Source organism: Trichomonas vaginalis, chromosome V, assembly GCF_026262505.1.
Source record: "Trichomonas vaginalis G3 chromosome V, whole genome shotgun sequence".
Classification (NCBI taxonomy): domain Eukaryota; phylum Parabasalia; order Trichomonadida; family Trichomonadidae; genus Trichomonas; species Trichomonas vaginalis.
In genome coordinates this window covers 17,109,678-17,124,638 of record NC_067207.1, presented here as the reverse complement: position 1 = coordinate 17,124,638, position 14,961 = coordinate 17,109,678, and the positions used below count along the sequence as shown (strand labels likewise).

At 29.9% G+C, this 14,961-nt stretch overlaps 8 protein-coding genes and 2 pseudogenes across 10 annotated transcripts, besides 4 other annotated features; 8 read left to right on the top strand and 2 right to left on the bottom strand.

Annotated features, from left to right (window-relative positions):
• Window positions 1–696: part of a mobile genetic element that runs on past the window's edge.
• Window positions 152–427, bottom strand: TVAGG3_0352320 (uncharacterized protein; the record flags this gene model as incomplete). The annotated part of the gene is made up of 1 exon (XM_001317538.1): window positions 152–427. One exon carries the CDS (start codon window positions 425–427, stop codon window positions 152–154), a length of 276 nt encoding a protein of 91 aa, XP_001317573.1.
• Window positions 690–726: a mobile genetic element.
• Window positions 697–726: a terminal%2Cinverted (terminal inverted repeat of Banshee-A3 transposon ID:TVAGG3_0352300).
• Window positions 727–2,120: 1,394 nt separating this feature from the next.
• Window positions 2,121–14,961: part of a mobile genetic element that runs on past the window's edge.
• Window positions 2,161–2,470, top strand: TVAGG3_0352290 (uncharacterized protein; the record flags this gene model as incomplete). The annotated part of the gene is made up of 1 exon (XM_051231158.1): window positions 2,161–2,470. A coding segment is annotated over one exon (310 nt), but the record flags the coding sequence as incomplete, so codon positions are not given.
• TVAGG3_0352270 (uncharacterized protein) lies at window positions 2,533–3,267 on the top strand (the record flags this gene model as incomplete). The annotated part of the gene is made up of 1 exon (XM_051231157.1): window positions 2,533–3,267. The coding sequence occupies one exon, from the start codon at window positions 2,533–2,535 to the stop codon at window positions 3,265–3,267; it is 735 nt and encodes a 244-aa protein (XP_051100887.1).
• TVAGG3_0352260 (DNA/RNA polymerase superfamily) lies at window positions 3,332–5,106 on the top strand (the record flags this gene model as incomplete). Its single annotated transcript, XM_051231156.1, has 1 exon — window positions 3,332–5,106. A coding segment is annotated over one exon (1,775 nt), but the record flags the coding sequence as incomplete, so codon positions are not given.
• TVAGG3_0352250 (uncharacterized protein) lies at window positions 6,950–8,001 on the top strand (the record flags this gene model as incomplete). The annotated part of the gene is made up of 1 exon (XM_051231155.1): window positions 6,950–8,001. A coding segment is annotated over one exon (1,052 nt), but the record flags the coding sequence as incomplete, so codon positions are not given.
• Window positions 8,048–8,477, top strand: TVAGG3_0352240 (annotated as a pseudogene). Its single transcript has one exon. A coding segment is annotated over exon 1 (430 nt).
• Window positions 8,497–8,769, top strand: TVAGG3_0352230 (uncharacterized protein; the record flags this gene model as incomplete). Its single annotated transcript, XM_051231154.1, has 1 exon — window positions 8,497–8,769. The coding sequence occupies one exon, from the start codon at window positions 8,497–8,499 to the stop codon at window positions 8,767–8,769; it is 273 nt and encodes a 90-aa protein (XP_051100884.1).
• Window positions 9,385–10,780, top strand: TVAGG3_0352220 (Prim-pol domain family; the record flags this gene model as incomplete). The annotated part of the gene is made up of 1 exon (XM_051231153.1): window positions 9,385–10,780. A coding segment is annotated over one exon (1,396 nt), but the record flags the coding sequence as incomplete, so codon positions are not given.
• Window positions 10,852–11,697, top strand: TVAGG3_0352210 (uncharacterized protein; the record flags this gene model as incomplete). Its single annotated transcript, XM_051231152.1, has 1 exon — window positions 10,852–11,697. One exon carries the CDS (start codon window positions 10,852–10,854, stop codon window positions 11,695–11,697), a length of 846 nt encoding a protein of 281 aa, XP_051100882.1.
• TVAGG3_0352200 lies at window positions 12,786–13,645 on the bottom strand (annotated as a pseudogene). The gene has a single exon. A coding segment is annotated over exon 1 (860 nt).

Genomic DNA, 14,961 nt, shown 5'->3' with positions numbered 1-14,961 from the left:
GTTATACGTTATTGCTCTCATGGACTACAGTACTACTCCCTGAACCCTTGAGGGTCAGGGATGTAAGTTTACTCGAAATGGGCAATGTTCATTACGAAATCTCTCATTCGATGAGAGACTTCGTAATGAACATTGCCTTAAAGTACTCTTACTACTCTTTCCTGGTTCCCAAAAGGCCTAGGATTCTGTAATTAATCGAATAGGACAGAGTTTTTCCGAAGTCTCTCATTTGATGAGAGGCCTCGGAAGAACTCTGTCCTAATGTAGTGTGCTTGTGATCTCTAACAATTTGTGTGTCAGAGAATGTACTTTTACTCGAATAGGACAGAGTTTTTCCGAAGTCTCTCATTTGATGAGAGGCCTCGGAAGAACTCTGCCCTAGTGTAATGTAGTTGTGGTACTTGGCCGATAAAGAGCGAGAGAGCATGTCTGTAATTCGTTTATGCTGAAGTTTTCTGAATTTCTCTCAAATGAGGAAGAAAATCCAGAAAACTTCAGCATAAGTTAATGCAGATGTGATTCTCTGGCTCTTTGTCGGCCAGAGAATGAATTAAAAGTTTAATGCGTGAGTAGGCTCGGTGCATGCCTACTCACTGCAAATATACGTTATTTTTTATTTCCTATGAGAAAATAGTTTTCCATTTTTATAATACCATATACTCTATTACATCATAGATAGTCTATTTTTGTAATAAACAGAAATTCATCAAAAGTGACAGCTCTCAATTTTTTGACATTTGTAAATTCTAAATTGAATGAGAAAAATGAAATAATACTAAGCATAATACAATATTCTAGATTTAATTATAATTAGGAAAAAGTTAGTTTTGAGAGTACTTTTCATAGGCATATAGAATGAAATCTTCTGAAAAATAATATCACATAAACTCATATTATTTTCTAATATATAACTATTTTATATAAAAATCAAATTCAATGATCTTAAAAGCGAAGGATAAACCTCAAAATTTACGAATATAATGAGTGGGAATATAATGCTTTTCTATCATAAAACCATATGAAATATCAATTTTTGCTTTACGCCTAATTTTTGACGACAATTAGCAAAAAATGTTAAATGTTAACACTCAGTCCATTTGAATATGAAAAATAAAATTGACTTTGATTAAATGTTTTTATTTATCATGCAATTCTTCTTGCGACCAAAGATTTGAATAAAAGTTCAAAAAATAAGATAGCTTAAAAAATAATATACGGTAGTGTTTACTAATAGATGAATAGTATATAAATTCTATTAAAATGGATTTGATCCAAAGAAGCAAAGAATAATAGTAGTAGATGAGTGCGGGTTGTGTGACTTTTTTTGTTACATCTATATATAGACGATGCATTAAAATATATTTATTTATAAATCATTAAAAAATTAACATTAATTTTAAAATAATTTATTTTTTTATCTTTTATAAAAGAAGCTATATATAGATGATGTCAGATATTCCGCGATTAATTAAACATTGTTTAAATCCTGAATGGGTTAAACTTCAATTTAAAAATGAAGATTGTGAATTATTAAATGAATATGAAAGCCAAAATAAGCTAATGAGGTATAAATATAATGATAAAGAATATTTAATTTCATGGAATCAATGGAGTCATAATCAAAGACCTCATAAACGAGAAGAAGAAATTGAAAATAATGAAATGGAAATCATTGATGACATTAAAGAGGATGGAATTCCTAAATTTTGTAGAAAAACCTTTAGAACTAAGTTAGGAGCATATAAACGTAGAGTATTAAATCCTGAATATCTTAAACATTTATTTAAAAAGGAAGACTGTGAATTATTAAACGTTAATGATTATGAAAATGCAAAATCAAAACTGAGATATAAATATATTGGAAGTGATGAAAGATGCAAAGATAAAGATAAAGTTTATACAGTTTCATATAATAACTGGCACACGTTAGGGATTAGAAAACATTTAGGAGATTATGGTAAAAGTTCTGAATTCTTTAAATCTAGTATGTATGAGAGAATAAAAGAAATCAGATATAATTATCATTCATGAATGAAAAATAAACTTTAAAAATTCATGTCTTACATTTATGAATAATTTATTTTTATTTTGTATGAAACCAATATTGAAAATTCATGTCTTACATTTTTTGAATAATTTATTTTTTTAATTCGTATGAAAATGAGTGTCAAGACTAACGACGTTAAAAAATTGGGATTCACAAACGAGGAAATAAAGGATATATTAGAGGAGGCGAGTTATGAAGTTAATAAATATTATTTAAGAAATTGTCAAAAATTCGCGGAGTTATTAAATGATTTAGATTATGATGGAAAAATGAATAAAGATGATGTTATAAATTTCTTATATCCCACATCTGAAGAAGAAAAACCTAAAGAACCTGATGTTTTCCCTGAATATTATGAAGAACGGATTAAAGATGATGAATATGATGAAATTGAAAGACTGGAAAAAATAAGAGATGAAATAGATGAAAAAATTAAGGAATTAAGAGAAGTTGAAAAATATAATGAGAATGAAGTAGAGGGTTTAATGAATATCCCAGCTTCAGAATCAGAAGTTCAAAAATCTCATGAAGAAAGATATAAAAATTACTTTTTGGAATCTACTAAAAATTTATTAGATGGTGAAATAGATGAAACACTTTCAGAAGAAGGCACAAAATTTATTCATAAACATAAGTTACAATTTATTGACGATGGAGATTATCCATGTATATTACTTTCACCTCCTCTTGATTCTGAAAAATTCAAAAAAGCACTGAAAAATGTAACATATGCAACAAATACGATTAAGAAAGAAGACCATGATATTTACACAAATTATTATTTAAATAAATGTGCAGGTGTTGATAAAGTTTTTGATTTGTTAGATAAAATATCAAAAGAAACAATTGGTACATATAAAATTTTATGCGATTGTGGTTTCATTATTGAAGATACTAATAATGTTTCATATGAAAGAACAGCACCGAAGGAAGACGAAGTTGAAAGGTCTATACCATTCGTTATTAAGAATATAAAAGATATGAAAACTTATAAACATTATATTTATTCATTTATTTCAGAAAAAATGGAAGCAACCCATAAAACATCATCTCATCATTTTATAGCTATTCATACATTCCTTTTCAAAGTTGTGAAATTAAATAAGACAGGAATTAGATTTAATGTATCAGGGTACGCATTCTTGAGTAAATTAAAATGTATTCGTCACGTCGCAGATGATAAAAATTTATGTGTTCTTAATTCATTTTATGGACTTTAGCCCTGGACTTTAAAAAAAATAAACTTTATTTTTATTTATTTTTTAATTTTTTATTCTTACATAAATGAACAAAAACGGAACAGCTAAAATGAATGATAATCAAATAAGAGCCGAAGGTAGAAGGTTATTTAAACGCTTCTATAACATTCCTGATGGTGTTAATCCTAAAACTCGTAGAAGCTATTTAAATGAAGCAATAGATGCATATGAAGGGTTTGACATTTCATCAGAAAGTGAGAGGTTAGCAAGAATGTTAAACGTTAATATTGATTTTTATTATTGTGACCCTCAACCAGAAGACGTAGACATTAACAAGGTAGACTTTCCATTAGTGGAATCAATAATGATAGATCCAGAATTTGAAACAGTAAATATTTTATTAACACAGAGTCCATGTGGAAAACTTCACGCTGACAGAATAACAGACGTTGAAGCACTCACAGGATATAAAGTTTGCCCCTTTTGCAAAGAAGAAGTTTATTCTATCCGTGATGACCCAGAAAGGAAAAACCAAAGAAGATTTTTAAAGCATTGTGAGAAATGTAAAGAAAATAATGGAAGATTAATTCAAGACGTTCAATTGCAAAACACACAACAACCATATGCACCACATATCACGAAACAGAAGATATATCAATGGCTATTAGCTCACAATTTGCAGGAATATTATAAACCAACAAGATATTATATTACTTTTGACTTCGAAACATTAGAGACTAAAGAAGAACTTCAACTTTCTGAATGTGCAACTTTGAACGCTTACTTAAAACCATTTATGGTATCATCAACTGTCAAAATAAAGCCGCAAACGGACCGAAGCGGCGAGGTCGTAGACCGTGATAAAACATTTACGAGGAATTTTTGCTTAACATCAAGTGATTCGTTCATCTCTGATTGGATTGAATTTTTATTTTCAACCTGTTCATTAGTTGCTAAATCAAATATTGAACAATATGAAGAATTAATGAAGCCGCAAACGGACCAAACGGCGGGGACTTTGTCCCATACATTAAATGAAAAACAGAAGGAAGCATTTAAAGAACTTCTAGATGAGGAATTCAATAAAGTGAATATCATAGGTTTTAATTCGGGAAAGTTTGATTTAAATTTAATTCTTCGTGATTTAAACACTGCAAAATGGAAAATAAAATCAATGCTGGGTTCTTCTTCTCAATTTAAGCAAATCATTGTAAAGAAAACAAACTGTCCATATGAATTAAGATTTATTGACATCAGAAATTATATAGCGGGTGGAACATTAGACCAATTCACTCAAGATTTCGGAAACAATAAATCACGTGTTAAATCCTTTTTCCCTTATCAATTCATCACATGGGAGAATTACGAAGATGAATTATATAAAGTGGAACCATTCACTCAAGATTCATTTTATTCAGCATTAACTCAAGAAACAATATCCGATTCAGATTATCAAATATATCTCAATGATGCTAAAAATTTTGAGAATAGATTAGAATATTTTATTCATTATTGCAATAAAGACGTTGAAATTATGATTGACCCAATTGATAAAATTATTGAAGAAACATTTGTTTATAAAATTGACATGCTCCATAATCTTTCTTTATCATCGAATGCATCAATGATTCGTTACGCGTTAGCATATAAGAACTTCAATCCTAACGAAACATATCCAGAAGAAGAAAATGTGGAATCAAGTTTTGAATTAACAAAAAAGTATTGGAAATATAAAATTGATTCATATAAGAAACAAGATGAAAAAGCAGAAAGGGATACTAAAAACAATGTTTCAATGGATGACTATCAATACTATCACGATTTAATCCTTTCATCTAAATGCAAAATGTGTGGTAAAGCGTTTACATATGCTAATAAACCAACATTAGATAGAATCGATAATGAAAAACCACATACCAAAGAAAATTGTCAGTTAATGTGTTGTTATTGCAATGTCGTAAAATCAAATAAAGATGAAGATGTTCAACGTTTAAGAATCAATTTAAGAAATTATACATTAAAAAATAATTTACCAATGACTCTAGATTCAGTTGAAGCTTATCACATCCTCCGTAATGGAATTACTGGTGGTTTATCAAATGTTCAACATAGAGTAAATCTTAAAGGAATCACGCACATTAATAAACTTTCATATAATCCAGAAACTAAAACTGTATCAAATGAGGACACTTCCAACATTATGACTCATTTCGTTGGTGTTGACTTTAATTCATTATATCCTTCATCATTTTCATCTAATCCTCATGATTTCATTCAATATACTGACCATAAAATGTATATGCCGGGAAGATTGAATGGTGTTATCATTTGTGATACAGCAACAAAGAAAGCAAAAGCACTGGGAATAATTAAGAAGAAAAATACTTTATTCGTGGCTGAAGTAAAGGGTCACATTGATGAAAAATACATTAATGATTACATAAACTTTTTACCAATAATAAGAAACTTTGATATTATCACAGATGAAAAAACAATTGGTGGTTTTATGTATAATTACATGAAATCAAACAATCTACCAGTTGACCAGAAACAGAGGAAATTAACTCAGTTAGCATCAACACACAACCAATATCAACCATTTTCTTCTTATTATCTTTGGTATCTAATAGACAGATTTCATTTTATCATTGATGACATTCAATCAATTTTAACATTTACGAAAAATACTTGTTTTAATGAATTTGCGAATGAATTTATGAACGAAAGACAAAAGGCTGAATTAGAAGGAAATAAAGGAAAAAGTTTATTTTGCAAGATTTCACTTAATGGATCATATGGTTACGATGCAATGAATACACAAAATTACGCAAAGACTAAAATAATGAATGCACAGAAGGCACGCGTTGCATGTATGTCAAATAAGTTTAAAAACATAAGAGAAATAGGAGAGGATACGTATCAAGTGATGCTTAAAGATAGATTTTATAGATGTGATACATGTTTACAAGAGGCATTCTTCACTTTAGATAACGCAAAATACTGGTATTTGGTTTTCATTTATGATTTTATGTATAAATGCATGGATGTTAATCGTTTTCATTTCATTGAAGGTGATACTGATTCATCTTATTGGGCAATCGCTGGCGACCCAAATCTTCCTAACACTCAAGCATTTCAAGCAATTGTAACCGATAAAAAATTTTATGATAAAAACATTTACAAATTCGCACCTTTTGATTTCTTCTGTTTTAATGAGAAATTTAAACCTAAATTAAAGAATAAAGCTGAAGAAAAAGCACATGAGAAGAAGTTATTGGGTTTAGCAATTGAGAAACAAGGTGATAACATGGTTGCTTTATGTCCTAAGTGTTATACTTCATTCAACGGTTCAATTGATGGAAGTGATTTTAAAAAGATTGCACAAAAAATGAAAGGAGTTAGTTTACGACAAAATAAACAATTAACACCTAAAAATTATTTGGATATAATAAATGATAAAGTGATATTTGATGGTCAGAATATTAATTTACAACTTAAAAACGGGTCAATGACTCGCTTAACAATCGGTAAGACTGCATTAACAGGAGCACACACTAAGGCTGTATGTTGTGAAAATGGATGTTGTATGCCATTTATTTAATAAAATGCCACAGAAGAGACAAAAGGAACCGTAAATAATGGTTTTGATACTATGATTCAAAGAGGCGGGCACCCTTAAAACACTTATTTTATTTTTATATAAATGAATAGCGTAGATTTAAAAAATTTAATTGATGATTTAGTACTTAATCAAAATTTTCTTAATTATTATGAATTAAAATCATATCTCCAAAAACATGATAACAATATAACGGGTGATGATATGGATTATTATTATTCGTATTATAAAAATGAAGTTTTGAAATATCATGATAAAATAATTTCTAAAATTAAAGACAAAATTAAAAATAATGAATATTCAAAGGGAAAAAGTAAATCACAACTTAAACAATTGAAAGATTTCAAAAATAAAGTATTAACAGAAGAAGATATTGATGAATTATATAAATTATATAAATTATATAATCCTGAGCCGCAAAAAACCAAAGGAACAAAAAAAAAGGTGCAAAACGCCCAGGTCCTTCAGACCATAAATGAAGCACAAGCTTTAATTTATGATTCATTAGTTAAACCATATTCAGCCCGACTTTTAAATGAAGATCAACTTTTGGAATTCATCCTTCAACATAAACTCGAAGCGGGAAAGTATATCAAACCTTTATATACAGCATATTTAAAACAAATGAATAGAATACATCCAGAATTAATGAAGGGGGGAATGAAATCCAAAATCAAAGCAGATAAAATTAAACCACCTGCAACACCAAACCCTCCAACGACAGTACCTCCTCCTCCTTCAGTTAATCCTTCATCATTCACTTTATTATATCCATTTCAAACATTAAAGAAGCAAAAAGATTTTAAAAAGGATTTCAAAATATTAAATAAACCAACTGACCCAAAAATTCAACCGTTAAAGGAAAAATTTAGTCGCCCTTCATTTGCACCATATCCATATTCATACGAAATCGATCATTTAGAATATTCAAGAGGAAACGTTACTTATTTATTTGCCATTAACATTAACACCAGATATTTATATTGCATTCCGGTGAAAGGGAAAACAGAACAGGAAACAAGAAGAGCTATTCAATACTTACTAGATCATGAAAGAGTAGATAATATAAGGGGTGATGGTGATAAAGGATTTCAGGCAGCTATGGCTCATTATTTCCCACAAATTAATTTTTACTTTTCATCCTCTCCATATACGTTTCATAATAAAATAGTTGATGCGGTAATGAGAACTCTTAGAGATGCGTTAGGGGTTAATGGTCAGATATACTGGGATGGAAATCATGACTCCATCATACAGCAGTTAGTATATTATTACAATAATACATGGCATAGAACAATAAACATGAAACCGGTGGAAATGAAAAATGATATTTCAAAAGAATGGGAATATATTAGAAAGCAAATGGAAAGGTTGAATGATGTTAAACGTGAACAAATTAATTCAGGGCTCATGAATTTTAAACAAGGATAAAGTTTTAATTCATCTCGATTATGGAAAAACTGATAAATTAATGACAAAAAGAAGACGAAGATTTGACACAATAGCTGAATTTGTTAGATATATTAACGGCAATGCATTAGTTGAAGTTGACAATAAATTAATAGAAATTCCGATTTATTTTATTACTCCATTATATTTAAATAATATTTAATTTTTTTATTTCGTAAGAAATGAGTAACAACGAAGCAGTCAAGAGTCCAGACGATGAATATAAAAAGAAACTAAACAGAATTAAATCAAAAATATGTTATTACAAAAAGAAGCCACAATGTGGTGGGGTTGAAAACGATAAAGAGAGGAAAGAAATAATCGAAAAATTAGAAACTTATCGTTCAATCCTTAAACTGAGTGAAGCAAAAATAAAAGAATTTAATAGAATAAATAAATTGATTGGAAGAGATGAATTTAATAAAGATGAATTTTTAAACTCTATCCAAATTTAATTTTTATTCCTCTTCGACAACATCTCTCTTTCCATCATTACGCATAACCACATTTTCTCAATTTTAGTGGTTTGTTATTTTTAACATGTTCTTGCATCATTTTTATCATTTCCTCCCTTGTTATGATTCGTGGTAAATTTTGAGCTTGTGGGGTATTCATTTATGATAAAAATAAAAATTTAAATTATGCCGTTCTAAAGTTTGTGACAACAGTCACTGTGTGACGAGACCTGAAGGTCTTGACATTTTGACAACAACACAGGAGGAAGGTAGTTATGACTTATTTTTGAAGAACTGAAGGTGTCACCATGTCACCATGTGTCACCAGGTAATTTAACTTCTCTGAAAAAATGTGACAACATGACATTTTGACAACAGTCACTGTGTGACGAGACCTGAAGGTCTTGACATTTTGACAACAACACAGGAGGAAGGTAGTTATGACTTATTTTTGAAGAACTGAAGGTGTCACCATGTCACCATGTGTCACCAGGTAATTTAACTTCTCTGAAAAAATGTGACAACATGACATTTTGACAACATTTACGAAAATATGATGCAGTCCAAAAATAAAGTTAGTTTTAAAATTATTTTTATTTTTTTATTCCTATATAAATGACAGCAACAAACAACAACAGCAACTTTATCGTTTCTGATGAAAAAGTTATTGATTCATTAGTTGAGGAATTAGTTGTGGCAGAAACTAAAACCCTCAACGAAAGAATTGGTGAAAACAAGATTGATTTACATAACTACCTCAAACATGATGGAGGAAGAGGAAGGAAAACTGGTATGGCTTTATTAGTAAATAAAATTTCAAATTTAACGATTATAGATGTTGATATCAATAAATCGTACAATGATGAACTTAAAGAAACAGTTAGAAAAGACATTTTATCAAAACTTTCGGATAAAGATGTTATCGTTAAAACCGCTTCAGGAGGTCTTCACATTTATTGCAACACTAATTTCTTCTATTCAACCTCGAACAGAATGATTAAATGTTATTCCTGCAATGATTATGATATTGACATAATGACTTCTATGGATGATTCAAAGCGTTCTTTAGTAGTTATGGCTGATTCAAGAGTTCGCAAGAATGCAACAGAACCAATCAATACATACTCCTTCATTCGTGGAAGTTATGATTCAACATTAACCAGAACAGTAAACGATATATTAAATGATTTGAATATTAAGGTAAGAGTTGAACAGAAGAACGAAGAAATAAAGAATATCATGAATGAAAACAAAGATGTAAACATTGACGATAAACTTGCCCAGAGCATAGTTGATGGCATCAGTGATTTTGAAGTACATAATGACGGTGGAAACATGAATTTAGAAAAAGAAGTTACATTATTCACACTGTTTCAAGCAATTAATTCGTTACCTAATCATTTAATTAATGAAGCCTACGATAACGTTTATAACTTCTGCAGTTTAACAGAAAATGCAAAAAGTAATTTTGAAAAAGCACGTGATAGATATGCACATTTAATGACTTCTCCATTTGTTTTGGTAAAGATTCTAAAACTATATCAAAAAGAATATTATGATGAATATGTTTTGCCTTTATTACGTAAGCCAAAAATAACATTTGATATCAAACTTGATGACTCGTTTTTGATAACAGATATTAGACGCAAGGCTGAAAATCATCAGTATAAAAACAGTTCTGAAGTAATTGAGGATTTATCACGTGTAATCCGTTTTGTAGATTGTGGAAACAAATACTTCATTCAAAAAGACTATAATATTCATGATAAAATGAATCAAATATCATTCGTTCTTCAATCAAACATGAAAGAGTCACTCAAAATGATTAAATTATTTAAAGAAGAAGGTAAAACAATAACAGCATGGGATGTACTACTAAATCAATTGTCTTCATTAACCGTTAAGGGTGTTTGCTTTAAATCTGATTCCCCAGATGTTTTCTCAACGTTTCAAGGTTATAAATACAACATTCTCGAAAAGCTTGATTACTCAAAAATTGAGATGTTTATGAATTTCATTAAAGAAGCCATTTGTGATAATAACGATGAAGTGTATAAATACCTTCTCGGCTGGATTGCATCAATGATTCAACATCCTGGAATCAAGAATGAAACAGCAATTATTTTGAAAGGACTTCAGGGAACAGGTAAAAACAGATTTACAGACATTATTTCTGAACTTCTCGCTGGTTATTCATGTAAAAACATTACTGAAATAAGTGAGTTAACGGGTAATTTCAATTCAGTTGTTGAAAATAAAATGTTTCTTGTACTTAATGAACTCAAGAATGTTGGTGAAGACAGACTCGCAAACTTCAACGCTTTGAAATCAATTATAACGGATAATGAGATTAGAATTAATGAAAAGAATCAACCCAGAAGAACTGCTCAGAACGTTGCAAACTTCATTTTCGTAACTAATAACGTTTACCCTGTCAAAATTGAAGTTGGAGACAGAAGATACGTAGTTTTAAGAGTTAATGGTAAATTCAAGGGTCAATTTGATTACTTCAAGAATTTGATGGATTCATGCACAAAGGAATTTTATGATAACCTTTTAACATATTTTATGCAATATGACCTTTCATCATTTAATGTACGAATCATACCGATGACTGAAGCCAAACAAGATTTAATTGAATTATCAACAAATCCTTTAGATGAATGGATAAATACACATTATGATGAATTGAGTGCGGGTATGATGTGTAAAAATGCTGTATTCTGCAAACCATCAGACATGAAAGACAAGAATTTTCAAATGAGCATTAAGGATAAATGTGATAGGAAACAGAGAAGAATAGATGGTAAACAAACATGGTGTTATGTTTTGAAAGAAGAAATGAAAGGATTATATAAACAGGTTGAACCAAACGATAATGAGGATTCATTTACTGATGATGAAATACCTGTAAATGAGGCAGTATAAAGTATGATTTGAATTTATTTTTGCATTCAACCCAGGAATGTTGTCAAAATGTCATGTTGTCACACTTTTTCAGAGAAGTTAAATGACCTGGTGACACATGGTGACATGGTGACACCTTCAGTTCTTCAAAAATAAGTCATTATTGAATAACCCGTGTTGTTGTCAAAATGTCATGAGTTAAATGACCTGGTGACCTGGTGACACCCTCAGTTCTTCAAAAATAAGTCATTATTGAATAACCCGTGTTGTTGTCAAAATGTCATGTCGTCAACATGGTGACATGGTGACACCCTCAGTTCTTCAAAAATAAGTCATTATTGCCTTCCTCTCGTGTTGTTGACACAATGTCATGTCACCATGTGTCACTCGGTTAATTAACTTCTCTGAAAAAATGTGACAACAGTCACTGTGTGACGAGACCTGAAGGTCTTGACATTTTGACAACATTCATGGAAATAAATTTTATCGTTAATGTTTACGTTAATGTTTTCATTTTTGGAATCCTTAGCGAATGAGGAATCTTTTCTCTCGTGGAAGCTTTGACCAAAAATAATGTTGAGGTGAAGAGGTGAGATCTCGCCTGTTTTTTCACCTGTTTTTATGGTAGTAGTGAAATAAAATTTTGTTATCAGTTATTTTATCATCATTTTATTAAGTTCATCTTTAGTTAATAATTTGAATGGATTCGCTAATGTTCCACCTTGAGTCACAACACTTGCCCCGGCTAATTGTGAAGAACCTGGGATAAGTACTCCATGAAATGATTTCATTGGTATCATTAATTTAGAAATAGTTGGCTTAATTAATTTGGTCATTTATGATAAAAATAAAATTGCATAATTTAAATTTTTTTTCTTTCTCATTTTCTCATTTTCTCATTTTTCATTCTGTTTTGGTTTCAGCAACTTTTCAAGTTGTTGTCTTGTCAGTAACTTTAATTTTAACTTTGGATCAAATATTGGGTTTCCATCTTTATCTCTTCCAATAACACCATATGGTAGAATCTTCATTTATACTAAAATAAAAATTTAAATTATGCTGTTTGCTCTTTTGGAGCTCCTAAAGTTTGTTTCACAAACATTGAGCGTTCATTGAACTCTATACCATGCGAATACAGTCATAAATGGTGGCATGTAATCTTTACTTTGTCCCGTTGTTTGTGTATATCCTGAAACGCGATGTGTATGGTTTCCTTCTCCCTGAGTGTCACTCCAGTAACAATTTATGGCAAACTTAACGTTGTCTTTAACATCATATCCTTTACCTTTTGTCATTCCTGACCAATCCCAATATCTATGCTTATGCCAACCTGCTTGAGATGTACTTAAATCTATGTAGTGACTGTGTGCAGGTAAATTTTCACCTGTAATCGTTTTACTTCCCCCTGTTTCCTTTGAAGAGTTTGCACAATACAAAAACCTGTCGACTATTTGTTCCCATGCACCAACACCAAACATTGCTTGAGGACCTCTCACATCCATAGATGTATAAATAGAACCTACTGGGTTCATTAAATCAAACATATGAGATATTATAGGATTGTCTCTTTTGAACTTAAAATATAGTGTAACTATTTCGGGTTTCTTCTGGTTTGTGTCAGAATATTTTTATAATATAATCTTATGTTTTCAGGGTATGTAAAATCTTGACTATAATATTTATTTTTGTCATCTTCATAATAGTATACTATTCTCGTTTTTTCTATTGCATTATATCTTTTATATCTATAATATTCTAAATATAATGTTTGCTTTTTTGGGTCTACATGTGCGTCAACACCATAGTCATAATAATACGGTGCTGGAGCTACGTTAGACAATGTCATATCCGTCATTTCATAAACTCTTAAATATTTCTTTTGTTCGTCTCCATATAAGTTTAAGTAGCAGTTGTTGTCTAATGGAACTTTAACTTGTGTGCCATTATTCTTTATATAGCCTACATACATTTCATTGTTATTTTTCGGAATGAGTTTATACCGTATACCATTTCTTAAGGACTGTACAAACTCCCATCTAAAATATTTGTTTTCTTCATTGACAGAAAAGTCGCCAACAATAGTTTCAATATTTTTTGTTCCAACTAAACTTTGGTATATTTCGTTAACAAATGATATATCTGCTTTCTTTGCTAACTCATCGTTAACATAAGTTTTATCAGCTTTCTTTGCTAACTCATCGTTAACAAATGATATATCTGCTTTCTTTGCTAACTCATCGTTAACATAAGTTTTATCTGCTTTAAGGTCTAAACATTCTGAAACCCATCCTGTATCAGCTTTAGTTTTCAGAATCTTCGATGTCCGTTCATGATACCATTCAACCCTTTCTATAATTTCATTATCTTTTTCATTAACATATTCCTTATCTGCTTTCTTTGCTAACTCACTATCCACATATTCCTTATCTGCTTTCTTCATTAACTCACTATCCACATATTCCTTATCTGCTTTCTTCATTAATGCATTATCCACATATTCCTTATCTGCTTTCTTCATTAACTCACTATCCACATATTCCTTATCTGCTTTCTTCATTATGTCATTTAGGAAACCTTTTATGAATTCCTCATTTAAATTAAATCTTCTAATCTTCAAAACTTTAGGAAATGCATTTAATGCGTAATATCTTTGTTCTTCTGGTGGAATTGATGTTATATCATCCGTTATTCCTTTAATTTTTGAATTCATAAATAAAATTTCTTTTATATTTGATATCACTGCACCACCTTTGCAAACGAATTCGAAATGGTCATTTTTCAATACTATCTCCAAATCTCCATATTTCAACATTTGCGTTTGTTCTGCCGTCTTTGAATTATATGCATATATGGCGTATGTAATGGTCTGTGGTTGCTGTTGTTTAATCATTTATTACGATTTAAAAATAAATATTTAATCTGTTATCTCATCAGCTATTTTTTCTATTTGAAATTGCCATAATATTTCATTCATAAATTCTAAATCACAATCAAATAGGTCAGTTATTCTAAATTTAATATTTGATAAATCTTTTGAATGAAGAATAAATGAATTCCCAGATAATTGAAACGGATATGATAAAGAAAATATGTTTAAGTTGATGGATAAAATGTTTTGTATTGATGGGTAAGAGTTAGGGTCTAATGTTTGATGTGAAAATCTCATTGGGGTATTAACTTTATCACATTTGATTAAAATGAAATTAGAACCAGTGTCAGAATACAAAACATCCCCAACATCTTTTTCAAAATTTAATATCCCCAACAATGAACGAAGACGAGGAG